The sequence below is a fragment of the Rhinopithecus bieti genome, unplaced genomic scaffold, assembly GCF_001698545.2.
Source record: "Rhinopithecus bieti isolate Rb0 unplaced genomic scaffold, ASM169854v2 scaffold_19901, whole genome shotgun sequence".
Classification (NCBI taxonomy): Eukaryota; Metazoa; Chordata; class Mammalia; order Primates; family Cercopithecidae; genus Rhinopithecus; species Rhinopithecus bieti.
Window position 1 is genome coordinate 102,452 of NW_016809629.1, and position 16,143 is coordinate 118,594.

The following is a 16,143-nucleotide window of genomic DNA, read 5'->3' on the forward strand; positions in this document are numbered from 1 at the left end:
AGAGGAAATCTTTTGTTTTAGGAATATATTCCTGATTCTTAGGTGACCCGGGTATTGGAATCTTGTGGATAATCGACGTTTTCTAATGTAATTTAGACTCTAGTAGAGTCTGTTCAGTTTTGGATATCAAAGAAATGGAAAGATGGTGAAACAACCTGGAAACCATACCTTATCATGAACTGCGCAAGTATCTTGGAGTTGTGGCTCTGAGAAGAAAAAAACTGAAGTGAAAACTCATCGTTTTCAAGTAATTGCAGGGCTGTTATGTACACTTGCTCTGTAAAACAGAGCTAGGAGGCAAATTTCAGTTTAGCAAAAGAAAGAACTTTGGAATGATCAGAGCTGTTCATGAATAGAATGGACTTTCTCAAAAGGGGTACATTTTCCTTCATTCTATGAGTTCAAGAGGGTTTTGTGACCCTCTCAGAGGTCCTGTAAAAGACATACTAACATTGCTAGAAGGGAACATTGAATGGCCACGAACATTTCTTGCTAAAGATCACTCATTCCATTTTGTAATGCTTTATAGTTTACAAAGTACATTCATGAGCCTTAGTGCTTAATTAGTCATGCCTAGTTCTTACAGCCCTTTGCCTCCAGTGGTGTTATCCTGATTATACCATTAAAGAATCAAGATCAAAATTAGTTAACATGACTTAATCTACAAATGACAAAATTATAATCTAGGTTTTCTGGTTTGAAATCCAATGCTTTCCCACAATCCAGATAATTTAGCATCTAATGGTAGCCTTTTAAATAAAAGGACAAAGAGTTCTTGGAATCTTAGCATCTTAAAGATGATCCAGAGGAATTTTCAGGTATACTAGCTTGCATGAATGTTAAGAAATAGCACAACAGTAGGGGTAAAGATTTTCATGTACTCTTCTTTGTCATATCAAGTATTATTTTGTGTAATTCTTTCAAATTCTTGTTCATAAGCATATATAATCAAGATTCAATTTTGTATTCTGTGTATTTTATCAAGTTGAGGAAATTAACCCAAAGATTTAAGTTCCTCTTGTTTGTAGAGGAAGCTAGTAATCACAGTAGTACCATAAGCCAATCTAGTGCTCTCTGCCAAACAGACTGCCTAAGAGAACTATGGTTATGCTGCATTCCCTCATTGTAGAAGAGTAGCACAGAAACACATGGACAGGCCAGATCCTTATTCTCTGTAGGCACGTTCTTTTATTTATTTATTTATTTATTTATTTGTTTGTTTGTTTGTTTATGTATTTATTTATTTTACAGTATCTGAGTGATCAATGCATATATTCTATCTCCATCAGGATTATTTTGGAGTCTGTTCAGAGCCAGTGATCAAAGACAATGTGGTTGTGGTTTATGAGGTATTGGAAGAGATGCTTGACAATGGTTTTCCATTGGCTACCGAGTCGAACATTCTTAAAGAACTCATAAAGCCTCCCACTATCCTTCGAACGGTTGTCAACACCATCACAGGTATGGCGGAGGGGAAACCGATAGAGAGTGGCCATCCTGCAGCCTGAGTGACTTAGTCCAGTGTCACATGTTGTTTTGAGTGTTTGTCTTTGGGGATCTCAGGTGTCCCAGTGTTTTAATTTTGCTCTTTGTAGATTTTTTTTTTTTTTTTTTTTTTTTTTGAGACAGAGTCTCCCTCTGTCACCCAGGCTGGAGTGCAGTGGCGTGATCTTGGCTCCCTGCAACCTCTGCCTCCTGGGTTGAAGTGATTCTCCTGCCTCAGCCTCCTGAGTAGCTAGGATTACAGGCATGCACCACCACACCCAGCTAATCTTTGTATTTTTAGTAGAGATGGTGTTTCACTATGTTGACCAGGCTGGTCTTAAACTCCTGACCTCAGGGGATCCACCTGCCTCGGCTTCCCAAAGTCTTGGGATTACAGACGTGAGCCACCGCGCCTGACCACTCTTGTAAACTGAGTACAACCTGAAATAATATTTTTGCTTTGTGGAAAATACCCTGATTTTGATGACAAAATGAAATGTTCTTTAAAAATATTTTTTCTGATTATAGAAGAAACACATGATTATTGTAGAAACCTCAGAAATACAGAAAAGCACAAAGAATGTAAAAATCACTCTTAATCCCACCACACTTTTAACATATGATATTTTATGAACATTATCCCATGATGATGTCTTGTACATGGTTCTTGTTCTTTTTTCTTCGTTTTCTTTTTCTTTTTTTCTTTCTTTTTTTTTTTTTTTTGAGATGGCGTCTTGCTGTGTCGCCCAGGCTGGAGTGCAGTGGTGCGATCTCAACTCCCTACAACCTCTGCCTCCTGGGCTCAAGTGATTCTCCTGCCTCATCCTCCCTAGTAGCTGGGATTGCAGGCACACGCCACCATGCCCAGCTAATTTTTGTATTCTTTAGTAGAGATGGGGTTTCATCATGTTGACTATGCTGGTCTCGAACGCCTGACCTCAAGTGATCCACCCACCTCTGCCTCCCAAAGTTCTGGGCTTACAGGTGGAAGCTACCACGCCTGGCCTTCATTTTTAATAACTTACAGTTTTCTTCCATGTGATGTGGACCCAAAGTTTTTCAGTTTTTACTGAATCCCTAATTATGATGTTACTGATATTTTTGTTCTTTTGAATAACAAGGATTACCATTCTTATACTTGAATCTTGGTGTGCACATCTGGATGATTTCTTTTAAGTAGTAGAGGTAGCAATGCTGTGTCAAGGGGTGTATACATTTTAAGTACCATAATGTGTAGCCCTCCAGAAAAGTTAGGCCAATTTATACTTTCAGTAACAATTTCAAAGTGCTGTAGTCAAATTGTCATTAATAATTTTTTAGAAACATTGGCAATTTGATAGTTTATTGATATCTTGTATTTACAGAGTCATTTTTTGTTATTAAGGAAACTAAAATCTTTTCAAGTGTTTATTGACTGTTTTTCCTCTATTGTGAATTACCTTTTCATGTCCTTTGTTCATTTTTTTGTTGTTGAAATGTTTTTCTTTTTTCATATGGATTTAAAATAATCTCTTTCATGGGAAATCTTTATGTCCTTTGATTACTGCATTACAGATATTTTCTTACAATCTGTCACTTGTGATTTAGCTTTGTTCTGGTGTTGTTTAGCCACATTCTAAATGTTTTGATTTAATCAAATTAATCATTCTGTTTCGTTAAGATTTTACATTTTGGGTCTTGTTTAATGCATAAATGAGCATATTCATGGGATTTTACAAACTGATTGAAAAATGCATTTTAAAAGCATAAATATTGTAAGAATAGCCAGGACAGTTTTGAAAAAGAATTACAAAGGGGTTGTTGGGAAGATTTGCCCTGTTAAATATCACTACAGGTTAAGTTTGTATAGTACACAAGACAAATATTCATACAGTAGACATCCTACAAGACCCAAGAGAGTTTTGAAAATAATAGTTTTAAAAAGAGGAAAGATAAAATGTGTCCTATAAAATGTAATGTAAGATATATTACAGGTTTAACATCCCAAATCCAAAATCCAGAATGCTCTACAATCCAAAACTTTTTGGACACTGATATGACACTCAAAGGAAATGCTCATTGGAGGATTTCAGATTTTTTGAATTTGGGATGCTCAACTGGTATAATCCAGATATTCCAACATTTAAAAAAATCCAAAATTTGAAACATTTCATTTCTGGTCCCGAACGTTTCAGATAAAGATTACTCAATCTGTATGAAGTTTGGGTAGTTTTTAAAATTTGGTATTTGTCCAGTAACAGACAGATAGATCACTGGGATAAAAGAGCCCAGAAACAGACTCTTGCTTTTATAGGAATTTGGTGTAGATAGATGTGGTCATTTATCAAATCAGTAGACCAGGGGCCAGTTGTTAACTGTATTGTGTTAGGACAGTCAGATTCAATATGGAAAAAATTAAGTCCCTCCACTTCACACTATACACAAAATAAATTCCAGCTAGGTTAAGGAGCTAAACACCAACTTTATAATTATTAGACAAAACAGGAGAATGTCTTTTTAATCTCAGAGAAGGGAAGATCTTTTTCAAATGTCTATTCTAGTTAGTTTGTGATTTTATTTTTGGATTTAATTATTTAATCCATTTGAAAATTATCTTGGTGTACAATAATGTTTCTTTCTTCAAAATAGTTGTCCTAGCACCATTGTGTAATTTATCCTTTTCCCCTGTTTTAGAATGACATTTCTATCCTGTCCTGTCATTGTGGATTCTTGGTCTGCTTTTAGGCTTTCTTGCCTTTTCCCTAGACTGCTTTGATTATTATATCTTGATGATACATTTTAATACATAGTTCCTCTTTTTAAGGAAACAAAGTTGGTGGTTTCTTCAGTATTCTGAGTTCATTTTGAGCCTTGAAAGCTTTGTTAGTGCCTGAATCATTTACGAATATTATGAAGTTAGTTAAGCCTGTATCTCACTTTAGTCTAGAAAAGGGTATCTAAGAACCACTTTTGAAAAGTTGAAATGGGCCTGACACTTTGGCTCACACCTGTATCCAATACTTTAGGAGGCCTAGGTGGGAGGATCACTCGAGTACAGGAATTTGAAACCAGCCTGGGCAAGATGGTTTTGAAACCCTGTCATTACAAAAAAATACAAAAATTAGCCAGGCATGGTGGTGCATGCCTGTGGTCCCAGCTACTCTGGAGGCTAAGGTGGGAGGATCACTTGCGCCCAGGAGGTCAAGGCTGCAGTGAGTTATGATTGTGTCTGTGAGTAGCCACTGCACTCCAGCATGGGCGGCATAGGAAGACCCTATCTCTTAAAAAATTTTGTTTAGCCGGGCACGGTGGCTCACACCTGTAATCCCAGCAGTTTGGGAGGCCGAGGCGGGCGGATCACAAGGTCAGGAGTTCAAGACCAGCCTGGCCAACATAGTGAAACCCCGTCTCTACTAAAATACAAAATTAGCCGGGCGTGGTGGTGCACGCCTGTAGTCACAGCTACTCGGGAGGCTGAGGCAGGAGAATTGCTTGAACCCAGAAGGCATAGGTTGCAGTGAGCCAAGATTATACCACTGCACTCTAGCCTGGGCGATAGAGCAGGACTCTATCTCAAAAAAGATTTTTTTTAAGACAGAAAATAAAAGGATCCAGGTAATGGAAGAAGGAAATAGAATTTAAATTAATATATTTTATCGTGTCAGTATAAAACCTTTTGAATTAAAAAAAATTATGCCTGTAAAGGGAAAAACTAGTGAAGGAATTGATCTACAATTCTTAAAGACAGGGAGAGATCAAATTTGTATTCTTTTCCTAAGTTTCAGTGTTGGAACTTAGGAATGAGACAGATCATGTTGATATGTACATTTTAATACCTACCATAAATGTACCTAAGAACCTACCTCAGGGTCAGATACTGGTTTTACCCATGAAATTTTTATATCTATATGTAGATTACCAACTCTACTGAAAGCCAATACATTATTTAAGCTGTAAGCTATTGTGGAATCTGAGATACTAAGTTCAGGTTACTTTCAAAACCAAAATATGATATCTGTTTCTGAGGTAACTTTTTCTTAAACCTTTGCTCTGTTTGAAGAGGCAGACCAGATGGCAACAAGGAGTTTTAAAAATAGACGAAGTTACCCTATATGGAAGTTTGGAAAAATCTCATCTTATGTTTGAAAAATTATTCAACTGAGTGCATGAATAGTGGGAGCATGGAAACTTCTAGGGAGGTGTTCTGTGGTTTCTAGAGTCAAAATGGTGTTAAAATACAGTAATATTAATTGTCTCAGGAAGCACCAATGTGGGTGACCAACTTCCCACTGGGCAGCTGTCAGTGGTGCCTTGGCGACGGACTGGGGTGAAATATACCAACAATGAGGCCTATTTTGATGTGATTGAAGAGATTGATGCAATTATTGATAAATCAGGTAGGTGCTTTTAATATGTTCTCAGAAATATGAAAATAGAAAGGGGCATCTTTCATATAATGCTTGTAGTTTCAGAATTAACCCTCATTCAAGGTCATGCACTTTAATTTAGTGCCTACTTTGTGCCAGGCACTGTGCTGGGTACTGGAAATGGACGTTAGTATTATGATGCAGACCAGGATTTATTTCATACTTTCACTTGCTTTATTGGTCTTCCTCTTGAATAAAAAAGAGAAGTAACAGGCCAGATGCAGTGACTCATGCCTGTAATCCCAGCACTTTGGGAAGCCGAGGCGGGAGAATTGCTTGAGTCCTGGAGTTTAAGACCAGCCTGAGCAATATAGTGAGACCCTGAGCAACATAGTGAGACCCCATCTCTATAAGAAGTGAAAAAAATTAGCTGAGTGTAGTAGTGCATGCCTGTATTCCTAGCTTCGTGAGGGGCTGAGGTGGGAGGATTGCTTGAGCCTGGGAAGTTGAGGTTGCAGTAAGGCCTGATCATGACACTGCACTGCAGCCTGGTCAACAGCAAGACCCTGTTCAAAAAAAAAAAAAAAAAAGAAAAAAAATAACTTTCTTTTGATTAAATTTCCTTCTTGAAAGTGGCTTCCGGTTTTGATGGCAGAACTAAAATTGTAATCACAAAATTCAGGGGGCCGCTTTTTCTGTGTGTTCTGAATTACGTAAATACGACTAGAAGTCCTAGAGCTTCACAGTTTGTAGAAGCAAGTCATAGTGGTAACGTGCCTGTAGTCCCAACTGTTGGGAGGCTGAGGCAAGAGGATCACTTAGTCCTGGTAGTTGGATACTGTAGTGAGCCATGATTATGCCTGTGAATAACAGCTACACTCTAACCTGGGCAACATAGTGAGACCCTGTTTTTAATTAAAAAGAAACCTCTTCACATTAGTGAACTTATTCGTTCAACAGATGTTTATTGAAAACTTACGGAGCACGGGGAACAAGGTCGTGAAAACAAGGTCTTGGTGAGGTGCCGCCATTTCATCCGTACTCGGTGCGGAGCTTCCAGCAGCGCTATGTTGGGCCACAGCATCCGGAGGTTCACAACCTCTGTGGTCCGTAGGAGCCACTATGAGGAGGGCCCTGGGAAGAATTTGCCATTTTCAGTGGAAAACAAGTGGGCGTTACTAGTTAAGATGTGTTTGTACTTTGGATCTGCATTTGCTGCACCCTTCCTTATAGTAAGACACCAACTGCTTAAATCATAAGGATGTTTCAGTTCGTCCATTTAACAGATATGAAGAGCATTTTAAGAGATACAGCCTCTGGAAATGGATCAAACTCTAACTCATGGCATACTAGATATGTTTGTCAATAAACTTATGACATGAAAAAAAAAAAAAAAAGAAAACTTACATCATAGCACAGTGCTAGAGAGTGGGCACTCGATGATGAATAAGGCATAGTCTGCGGCTGCAGAAAGCTTAGTTTAGTCTAGTGAGGGAAAGAGGAAGGTAAAAAGGTGGAGCATATGAGAGGTACCCGCCCCTGAGCAAAACACAACAGAGAGGTGGGGGTGTTTATGCTTCATCGGTGGAATGAAATGAAGTTATTAAGATGTGTGGATTTGGGAGCAAAGTATGCGCAAACATCACAATATTGAGCAAAAAATCAGATGCATAAGATTATAGACAGTGGGATTACATGTATATGAAGTTTGAAACAGGTGCAATTTAGTCTAAGGTAATAGAAGGCAGAATTTTGGGGATGTGGATTACCTGGGATGGGTAAGAGGGAGCTCTTGGATGCTGAAAATGTTCCGTATCTTGCTATAGTTAGTATTTGCATAAATGTATATATATTTAAAAATTCATTGAGCTGTACACTTTAAGATTTTTACATTTTACTGTTTTACCTCAACGAAAATGTAAAATATATATGGCCAGATCATGAAGAACCTTGTCTGCCAGTTTAAGGAGGGCAGATGTGAGTGATTGAAGAGTTTTAAGTTGGGGAGTGACTTGATGAGACTTATAGTTTAGAGCGATAAGTCTGGCTGCTGTGTGAAGAATGGTCTAAAGTGGGGTGGGCCTGAAGGCAGGGAGCAGCTAGGAGGCTGAAATCCAGGCCCAAAACATAGTGCAATGAGGACAGAGAGTAATGCACAGACCAGAGAGAGGTGAGTCCTCGAAAAGAGAGGAGCTGATCATTGACTGGATGTGGGGGGAGGAAGTGGACGTTGTAAGGGATGTGTCTGTGTTTCTGGCTTAGGCAACAGGATAGATGGTGCCATCACATAGGTGGGGAAATGGGAGCACCAGGTTCAGGGCGTGAGAGAATGGACTCACTTCTGACATGTGCCTCGGTGACATCCAAGTGGGAGATGTCCATTAGGCAGGATTGGGGCTGAACTTGAAAAAAGAATAGGTAATAGTAGGCCGTAAATGAACATTGAAGCCTTGGGAAGTAGGTAAAATAACCCAGAAGAGTGTGTAAAGTGAAAGAAAATAGAAGTTCAGAACTGAAAAAGCATTTAAGGGATGTGCAAAGAAAGAGAACCTGCCGAAGACACTGAGGAAGAGGAGCTGGGAAAATAGGAGGACACCAGGAGAGGTTAGGAGGAAGGGATGTTTGAGAAGGCAGAAGTGATTGACAGTGACACATGCCACAGAGAGGACCTGTAAGATAGAGACCGGGAGTGACCACTCACTGTAGCAGCAGAGCTCACTGGCGACCTTAGGGAGAACAGTTTCTGATAGGAAGTTTTCTGAACTGTTGGCTAAAATAATGATGCTCTGTTTAATTCTGATACTAGACTGAAAATCCTTTAGGCTAATAACTACCTCATTAATCTTTTTATCACCATTTCCTCATCATAGTGTCTCATACTTGATATGCAGTTGATAAGTGTTCAGAATGATGGATAGATGGATTGTATAAATGAATTGGATGGCTAGACAGAAGGAAAGAAAGGGAGAGAGAGGAAGGGGAGGGAGAGAGGAAAAGAAGGAGGGAGGAGGTAAGTTTGTTGAGAAGGACAGAGAAGGTTTCAGTAATCTGTTCTTTTTGTCTTATTCCTGTCTCAGGCTCCACAATTACTGCTGAGATCCAGGGGGTGATTGATGCCTGTGTCAAGCTGACTGGCATGCCGGATCTTACACTTTCCTTCATGGTAAAACCCTGGGCCAGAGATTGAGTTCTTGGGATGAGAGATTAAATGCTGCTGGAAAGACAGAGCAGTGGGAATGGAATAGAACAAGAAGAAATAATTAGGATAGCCACGAAGCTTGTCTCAGGCTTGAATTTTCCAGAAGTGACCACATGATTTCTGTGTGTGTGGTGTGTGGTTTAATAAAAAACAGCATTTAAATTGCTTTCCTGAAAGCACAGCGGGTGTTTAATGCCCACTTCTTGCTTCTCCTCTCCTGGTGACTGTAGAACCCTAGGTTGTTGGATGATGTCAGCTTCCATCCTTGTGTTCGTTTCAAGCGCTGGGAATCTGAGCGCATCCTCTCCTTCATCCCTCCTGATGGAAACTTCCGCCTGCTGTCTTACCATGTCAGTGCACAGAAGTAAGCAGCTCTTATAATTAAGAATGGAATCTGTGTATGTACGTGTATGTGGAAACCATATCTGTAGTGATTGAGAACTCAGGCTCTAGAGTTACCTGAGTTCACATTCCAGCTTCTGTGGTTACTAATTGGGTAATCTCAGGTGAGTTGCTTAACCTCTATGTATCTCTTTTCTCATCTGTAAATTGAAAATAGTAAAAGTTCTGAAGATTGAATAAGAATCTGAATAGTGCTTAACACAAAGAAGTGCTCATTAAGTTTGCTGTTATTTTTGTTGTTATGTGTCTAAACAAGAACATTATTTTCTCAAATCAGAATCTGGGCATACTGTGTTCAATGTCCCTGATCTAAAAGAAGCATGAAGTTATGCTATGAAAAGCATAAAATGCAGTGATTTTGGTCTTGAACATTCTCTTTAATTTGGAATCTAAAGGCTTTTGGAAGCAGTTTTGAATAGTATAAGGTATGCAGACAGAAGAGAGTCAGGAGGCCTCAGAGCCACCAGTCCCTTCCCGTGTGATGTGGAGTGAATCATTTGGGAAAATATCTGAGTGCTTGAGGCCACAGCCTCTGAAATCAGACTCCCTGGACTTAAACTCTATCTTCAGTACTTAGAACCTTGGGCAAGTTACTTAATCTCAGTTAAGTATAAGGACATCAGTATTCATCTATAAAATCAGTACCTACTGCATAGTTACAGTAGCAATATCTATTTCATACTTATTGGGAGGATTAAACACGGTAGGGTTTAACTGGATATAAACCATTTAGCATGGTGACTGGCAAACAGGAAGTACTCAATAAATGTTAGGAGCCGTTATTACTTCAGGATTATTCCATGACTTCTCTGAGTCCTTTTCTTCTGTCAAATCATGACAGCCTACCCTACCTTGTGGGGTTTTTGTAAGGACCAGATGAGGTCAGATGAAAGCATCCTAAAAAAATTAGAGACAAGAGGATCACTTGAGCCCAAGAGTTTGAGACCAGGCATTGGCAGCATGGCCAAACCCTGTCTCTACAAAAAAAAAAAAAACAAAAAAAAAAGAGTAAAAATTAGCGGAGTGCGATGTGTGCCTGTGGTCCCAGCTACTCAGGAGGCAGAGGTGGAAGTATCACTTGAGCCTGGTAGGTCGAGGCTACAGTGAGCTATGATCGTGCCACTGTACTCCTACCAGGGTGACCGAGCCAGACCCTATCTCAAAAAAAAAAAAATTATAAAAGGCCCATGAGCTATGAATATTATTCTCCCTAGTGCAAATGATGATTGGTCACATGTTACAAATTAAAAACATAGAGACATAATGATAATACACTTTTGTACATTATGCCTTTCTCATAGTAGTATACTCTTTGATTTTGTTTATATTATTCAGAGTCATTAGAAAAGTTAATTTACTTACTGGACAGTATATTAGCTTTTCAAAAGAAAAAATTAGATTACTGGGGTTTTTTTCTGTTTATTTTTTGAGATAAAAAGTTAGGACATAGTTAAGGGAGAAGAAGCTACCCACAGGCAGAAAGAGCATCATGTGAAAGGAGAGAGAACTACCATTTTCCCAGTGCACGAATGAAATGGCTCTTTGTCTCTCATTTCCAGTCTGGTTGCAATCCCAGTGTATGTCAAACATAACATCAGTTTCCGGGACAGTAGTTCCCTTGGACGCTTTGAAATAACGGTGGGACCCAAGCAGACGATGGGGAAGACCATCGAGGGAGTGACTGTCACCAGCCAGATGCCCAGGGGCGTCCTGAACATGAGCCTTACTCCATCACAGGGGACGCACACATTCGACCCAGTCACAAAGGTAGGGATGAGCAGGACTTCTTGAATTGCTGATGTTAACTTAAGCAGAAACCAGTCTGCAGGCTCTCTGCATAGACTCTAGACCTTGTTTGGAAGGTGAGATGAATCAAAGGGACCTTGTTTTCTCCTGCGAGATAACTTAACAGTAACACATAGAATTCTCAATGGAAAGATACCCGGAGGCAACTTATAATGTTGTGGACAGGTGGCGTGAGTTTAGATTTCAGCCACCTCAAATGCAGGATTCTGCTGTAACTATTTTTTGGAAAGACCGCTTCTCCATTTTTATTTTCTTTGAAGATGCTGTCTTGGGATGTAGGAAAAATAAATCCACAAAAGCCACCAAATTTGAAGGGGACCATGAGTCTTCAGGCTGGAGCTTCCAAACCAGATGAAAATCCCACAATTAACCTGCAGTTTAAGATCCAGCAGTTGGCCATTTCTGGTAAGTGAGCCAGAGCTCAAGAGGCTCCAAAGGGAACAAAAATGGCTTTCTGCCACACGGCGCAGGCACCAGGAGACTTTTCTGGGCTTCCTGTTTACAAGGTTTAGTTTCATTACCTGATATACAATCTTTAGTAACATCTTTTCTGGCACATTTCTTGGGAAAATTTACAATCCTTCCTTTGAAGTTGGCATAAGTGACCTGAATAAAAGTGCCTGAGACACACTGAGAAAGAAACAGTATTGGTAGAAGGAAGTGTTCACCAGCCATTTTTGGATCATCTTAGGGTTGTTCATTTCAGGTTCCCAAGGTTTTCAGTATGAGAATGCATGTGCATTCTCAGCTATAACTGAAGAGTAATTTCCACTCCTTTCTCCTGATTTCAGAAGACTTTCATGTTTGCTCTTATTTCTATTTTGGAACTACTAGGCCTTTGCAGGTCAGTTCACTGTAGTCTGTGCTGACCTTAACACAATAGTAATCAGTTTCCACTTTGGGGGCATTTACTATGTTCCAGGCACTGTTTTAAGCTCTTTTCATGTGTTTTCTCTTTTAATCCTTAGAATAACTCTGTGATGTGGAAAGGAGATGACTTTATTTTTATATGAAGTTTCTGTTTTTCTGTACAAACGGGCCTTATACAATTTAAGTGATTGGAATTCATTTAACGTATAAGCTCTTCCATCTTAAAACGATAAACTATAAAGCTCTATACAGTATAAAATATTTTTGGCTTAGTCTAGTGAGAATACTTAGGAAGCATTCATTTATTATCACTTTCATTGTTAATTCCTTTAGTTATAATTTACTTCACTATTCATTTGTTATTCATTTATTTAGTCCAATAATTTGAGAAAAATCATGCAGTGGTCTAATTTTTTCCTTATCCTCATTTCAGTCTGCACATCACTTTGTGCCCTTTCCACTTTAGGGACAGGTCTTCTCATAGGTAGCTTGTCTGTTGGAGCCTTTTTTTGCTGTATCTGTCCTGAGACTGGAGAATCTATCTGCTCTGCATAAGTGGTTCCCTGTCACAGCGACTTCGGTCCCACTGACCTCTGTATTGAAGTGAACAGAAACAGGTGACCTGCTCCTTTTGAATAATCCTCATGTCTCTTTTCCCTCTCTTCCTACTTTCTAGGACTCAAGGTGAATCGTCTGGATATGTATGGAGAAAAGTACAAACCCTTTAAGGGCATAAAATACATGACCAAAGCTGGAAAGTTCCAAGTTCGAACCTGAAGGGAGCATTTGCAGAGGGAATAGTATTGCACACTTTTTCATTTCTTACTTGTCTAAAAGTAAAAAAAAAAATCAGCGTGTGTCCTAGGTCAGTCCCCTCCTGGACCCACCCGCTCCCTTTTTTCCTTAGCCTTCAGTGCCATGGAACTCATCAAGGGAGGAAAAGGTCACCAGGGAGAACTAGATGGAACTGAAACAACAGCAACACCAGTTCTCAAGGACGAGGTGTGTGATGGGGGTAGGAAGCTTGGTGCTTATGTAACCATTTTAAACCTGGTTTCTATAGGAAAGACCAGCATTGTTTAAGTTGCTTGGCTTTAATTATCTAAAGCCAATGAAATACTTCTTTGTTGATTTTTAAGGTAGAAAGATTAGAAAGAAAGAAAGATGGGAAGAAAATGAATGTTAGTCAAGGAAAGACCAGTTAAGGATCTGATCTATGAAGGAGAAGAAAGAGGAAAAAGAAGTAAAGGAGTTAGGAGGAGACACTTAAATGAAAGATTGGCAAGAAAAGTGGTCAGACTCTACTTTAAGGAGGGCTGGGAAGGAAAGAGTTGAGTTGGTTTCTTTCTCATTCCTCTACTCATGTAGAAAACACTTGTACTTCTGGAAATGGACTGGAGGCTTTTTACATTTGAGTCCACTATTGACATGGAAACCCCGGTGGAATCAGATTTTCCCTCGAAGACCATGGTGGTATCAGACTAGTTTTCAGACACTGCCTGCCTGTTGCTGTCCATCAGCACTTGGTCTCTTGTCTTCAGTGAGAAGGTGACCCCGCCTTCTTCCCATGGTGGCTGCCTAAAATGCTTCTTTTCTAACCCAAAACAGTTCTACTCAATTCCTTTTACAGAATTCACCAGCCATTTTCCTGTTACCTGATCCTTCCACAGGATTTTTTGAAAGTAGGAGAGTTTCAGAGAAGCCAATCTCATAATCCCCTGTGCAGCCAGGGATTGTGTGTCATCGTACTGGAGTAGAGAGGGCCGACTCTTCCCATGAAGGTGGGCACGGCTGTGAGTGAGTGAGCTCATATCTCCATTTGTCAGTGCTGGACTGGTACCAGATCCTAACCTTCCTGTTGGTTGGAAACTTTTCCATCTGTTGCCCTAGGAAAAGAGAAAGCTTACCGTCGAGGGTGTGGTTGATCCTTGAAGCTGCTTGGTAAAGTTATTTCCTCACAGTCTTTTCTTTTGTACTCTTATCATGGATTCATTAATATCTACCAGTCCCTTTTCATTCTAAGACAAAACATTTCCCCTAAATCTCTGAATAAAATCAGTGCTATAGGAAGATGGACTGTGTTGATCATGGGTGTAAGCAACCCAATTTAAGAAACATGGCAACTAAAGGGATACCTCAGGCTTTCTTTCCCAGTGGCTCATTTTTGTCCTAGTTCAGTGTGTCTATTACTATTTAAATATGTATACAAAAGGTTTTTTGTTTAAGTATAGCTTAAGGAATGATACTGTGCTCTGCTTTGTGCATGGAGAAAAAGGAAGACCCATACTCTCCACATCCTAGAACTTTTCTCTAAATAATAGTGCAGAGTTTTTGCTAGTTTTATCTTCCAACTTTGGGACTAGTTTTTGCTGCAGAGTTGTGTTGCTTTGTGATTTCCCTCTGGGATAAAGTGTACTGGACACAACCGGAATGTTCCACATTCCATCACTCTGTAATTTGTCCTGGAGTGACATACACATCCACCACGGAAAGGGAATCATCTCTGCCCCACAATTCCCGAGTACTTGGAAGCACTTCTCCTGAGGGACCTACAGGATCCTAAGGTTTCCTAGGTCACGGAACAACTAATCTTGGTCCCTGAATATTTCTAGGTTTGTTAAGTGCAGCTGTTTTATTTCCTCTAGAACTCATCCTGTTTCAAGGGAAGCACCTAAGAAGATATAGAGTGTTTCTAGAGTAAAGGACCTGCAGGTGTAAGCGTAGATGAAATAACTGTCCTGTCACATGTGGTGCAGACCATGGAGTGAAGCAAGCATCGCCACCACCATCCCTGCAGTGTCAGCATAAGCAGTGTAGGGTGTCTCCAACAAGCTGTTCGGTTCCATGTGTGTTTAACATGTGCAGAAGTAGCTTCTCTGTTTAAGTTTAATAAAGTTGAGTTTCACCAGTCCTCTATGTCCTAAGTGGTTTGTTACCAGAACTAACAATAATGCTGTGCCACTCACACCTCAGTAGAAGCAGTGAGGAACTCATCGACTTGGGAGGATCTTACCACTTCTGTCCTCTCCAGCCAGCGGACCTAAAGCATGTGTTTCAATCAGTTCTCTGGTTGCATCTGGAAGATAGCAGATGCTGATATTAACGTCATTTTTAGGGTTGTGAGCATAAGGTCCAGATCCACCTAGTTATTTTTCACCAGGGTTTTAAAAGACGAAACCGTTGAAGCTTCAGGCATTTAGTCTAGCACTTTCCCCATTCTCTTGACCTGCTTCTCTTGTCTTGTTAATTTAGGCTTGAAACAGGGTGTCACGGTACCTGGCATCTTTATTTCAGGACAGGCTTCTTACAAGATAAGGCACTGGGAGCCGATTGTTATGCCACACCTGTAACAATTTTCTGTAAACATCTCATGGCTGTGAAAAGACCTTAAAACTTGTGTGTAGTCGCTGTGAGTGTTCAGTGCCAGCTAGTGCTCCACCCCTTCTCCCTCTCAGCCAGCGTTGACTGCCTCTTTGCCTGTGCTCCTGGTGCTCTGACACTGGTGGTGGCACAGGAAGTTGGTTGTATACATGTACTTTTCTCTGTGGCCGGTAGGTGGGGACTCCATGCCATCGATACTCATTATGTTAATAGAATTTTTTTTTTTTTTTGAGAGGGAGTCTCGCACTGTTGCCCGGGCCGGCGTGCAGTGGAGCGATCTCGACTCAGTGCAGTCTCCACCTCCCGGGTTCAAGCTTTTCTCCTGCCTCAGACTCCTGAGTAGCTAGGATTACAGGCGCCCACCACCACGCCCAGCTAATTTTTTTTTTTTTTTTTTTGTATTTTTTTAGTAGAGACAGGGTTTCACTATGTGGCCAGGCTGGTCTTGAACTCCTGAACTCTTGATCTGCCCGCCTCGGCCTCCCAAAGTGCTGAGATTACAGGCATGAGCCCCCGTGCCTGACAAACTGTTAGAATTTTTAAAAGGAAATTTGACCAGCCTGGCCAACATGACAAAACCCATCTCTACTGAAAAATACAAAAATTAGCCGGGCCTGGTGGCGGGCACCTGTAATCCCAGCTACTCGGGAGGCT

At 40.3% G+C, this 16,143-nt stretch overlaps 2 protein-coding genes across 13 annotated transcripts in view; both read left to right on the plus strand.

Moving 5' to 3' along the window:
• AP3M2 (adaptor related protein complex 3 subunit mu 2) overlaps nucleotides 1-15,019 on the plus strand; it is a 21,542-nt gene extending 6,523 nt beyond the window's left edge. For 5 of the 12 annotated variants that reach the window (XM_017889884.1, XM_017889883.1, XM_017889894.1 and 2 more), the window contains 6 exons: nucleotides 5,724-5,861; nucleotides 8,909-8,994; nucleotides 9,261-9,394; nucleotides 10,992-11,199; nucleotides 11,499-11,643; nucleotides 12,785-15,019. In XM_017889884.1, coding sequence (XP_017745373.1) covers nucleotides 5,724-5,861; nucleotides 8,909-8,994; nucleotides 9,261-9,394; nucleotides 10,992-11,199; nucleotides 11,499-11,643; nucleotides 12,785-12,885 — 812 coding nt within the window. In that variant the 3' untranslated portion in view covers nucleotides 12,886-15,019. Of the gene's footprint in view, nucleotides 1-1,260; nucleotides 1,462-5,723; nucleotides 5,862-8,908; nucleotides 8,995-9,260; nucleotides 9,395-10,991; nucleotides 11,200-11,498; nucleotides 11,644-12,784 lie in introns of those variants that run through there. The other 7 variants (XM_017889890.1, XM_017889887.1, XM_017889891.1 and 4 more) reach the window with 7 other exon arrangements.
• Nucleotides 6,792-7,233, plus strand: LOC108540721 (cytochrome c oxidase subunit 7C, mitochondrial). The gene has a single exon (XM_017889896.1). It carries the CDS (start codon nucleotides 6,899-6,901, stop codon nucleotides 7,088-7,090), a length of 192 nt encoding a protein of 63 aa, XP_017745385.1. The 5' UTR covers nucleotides 6,792-6,898; the 3' UTR covers nucleotides 7,091-7,233.
• Nucleotides 15,020-16,143: the final 1,124 nt, after the last annotated feature.

Excerpts from the sequence above, each read along its gene's own strand:
- LOC108540721 (XM_017889896.1), top strand. The coding sequence starts at position 6,899 with ATGTTGGGCCACAGCATCCGGAGGTTCACAACCTCTGTGGTCCGTAGG.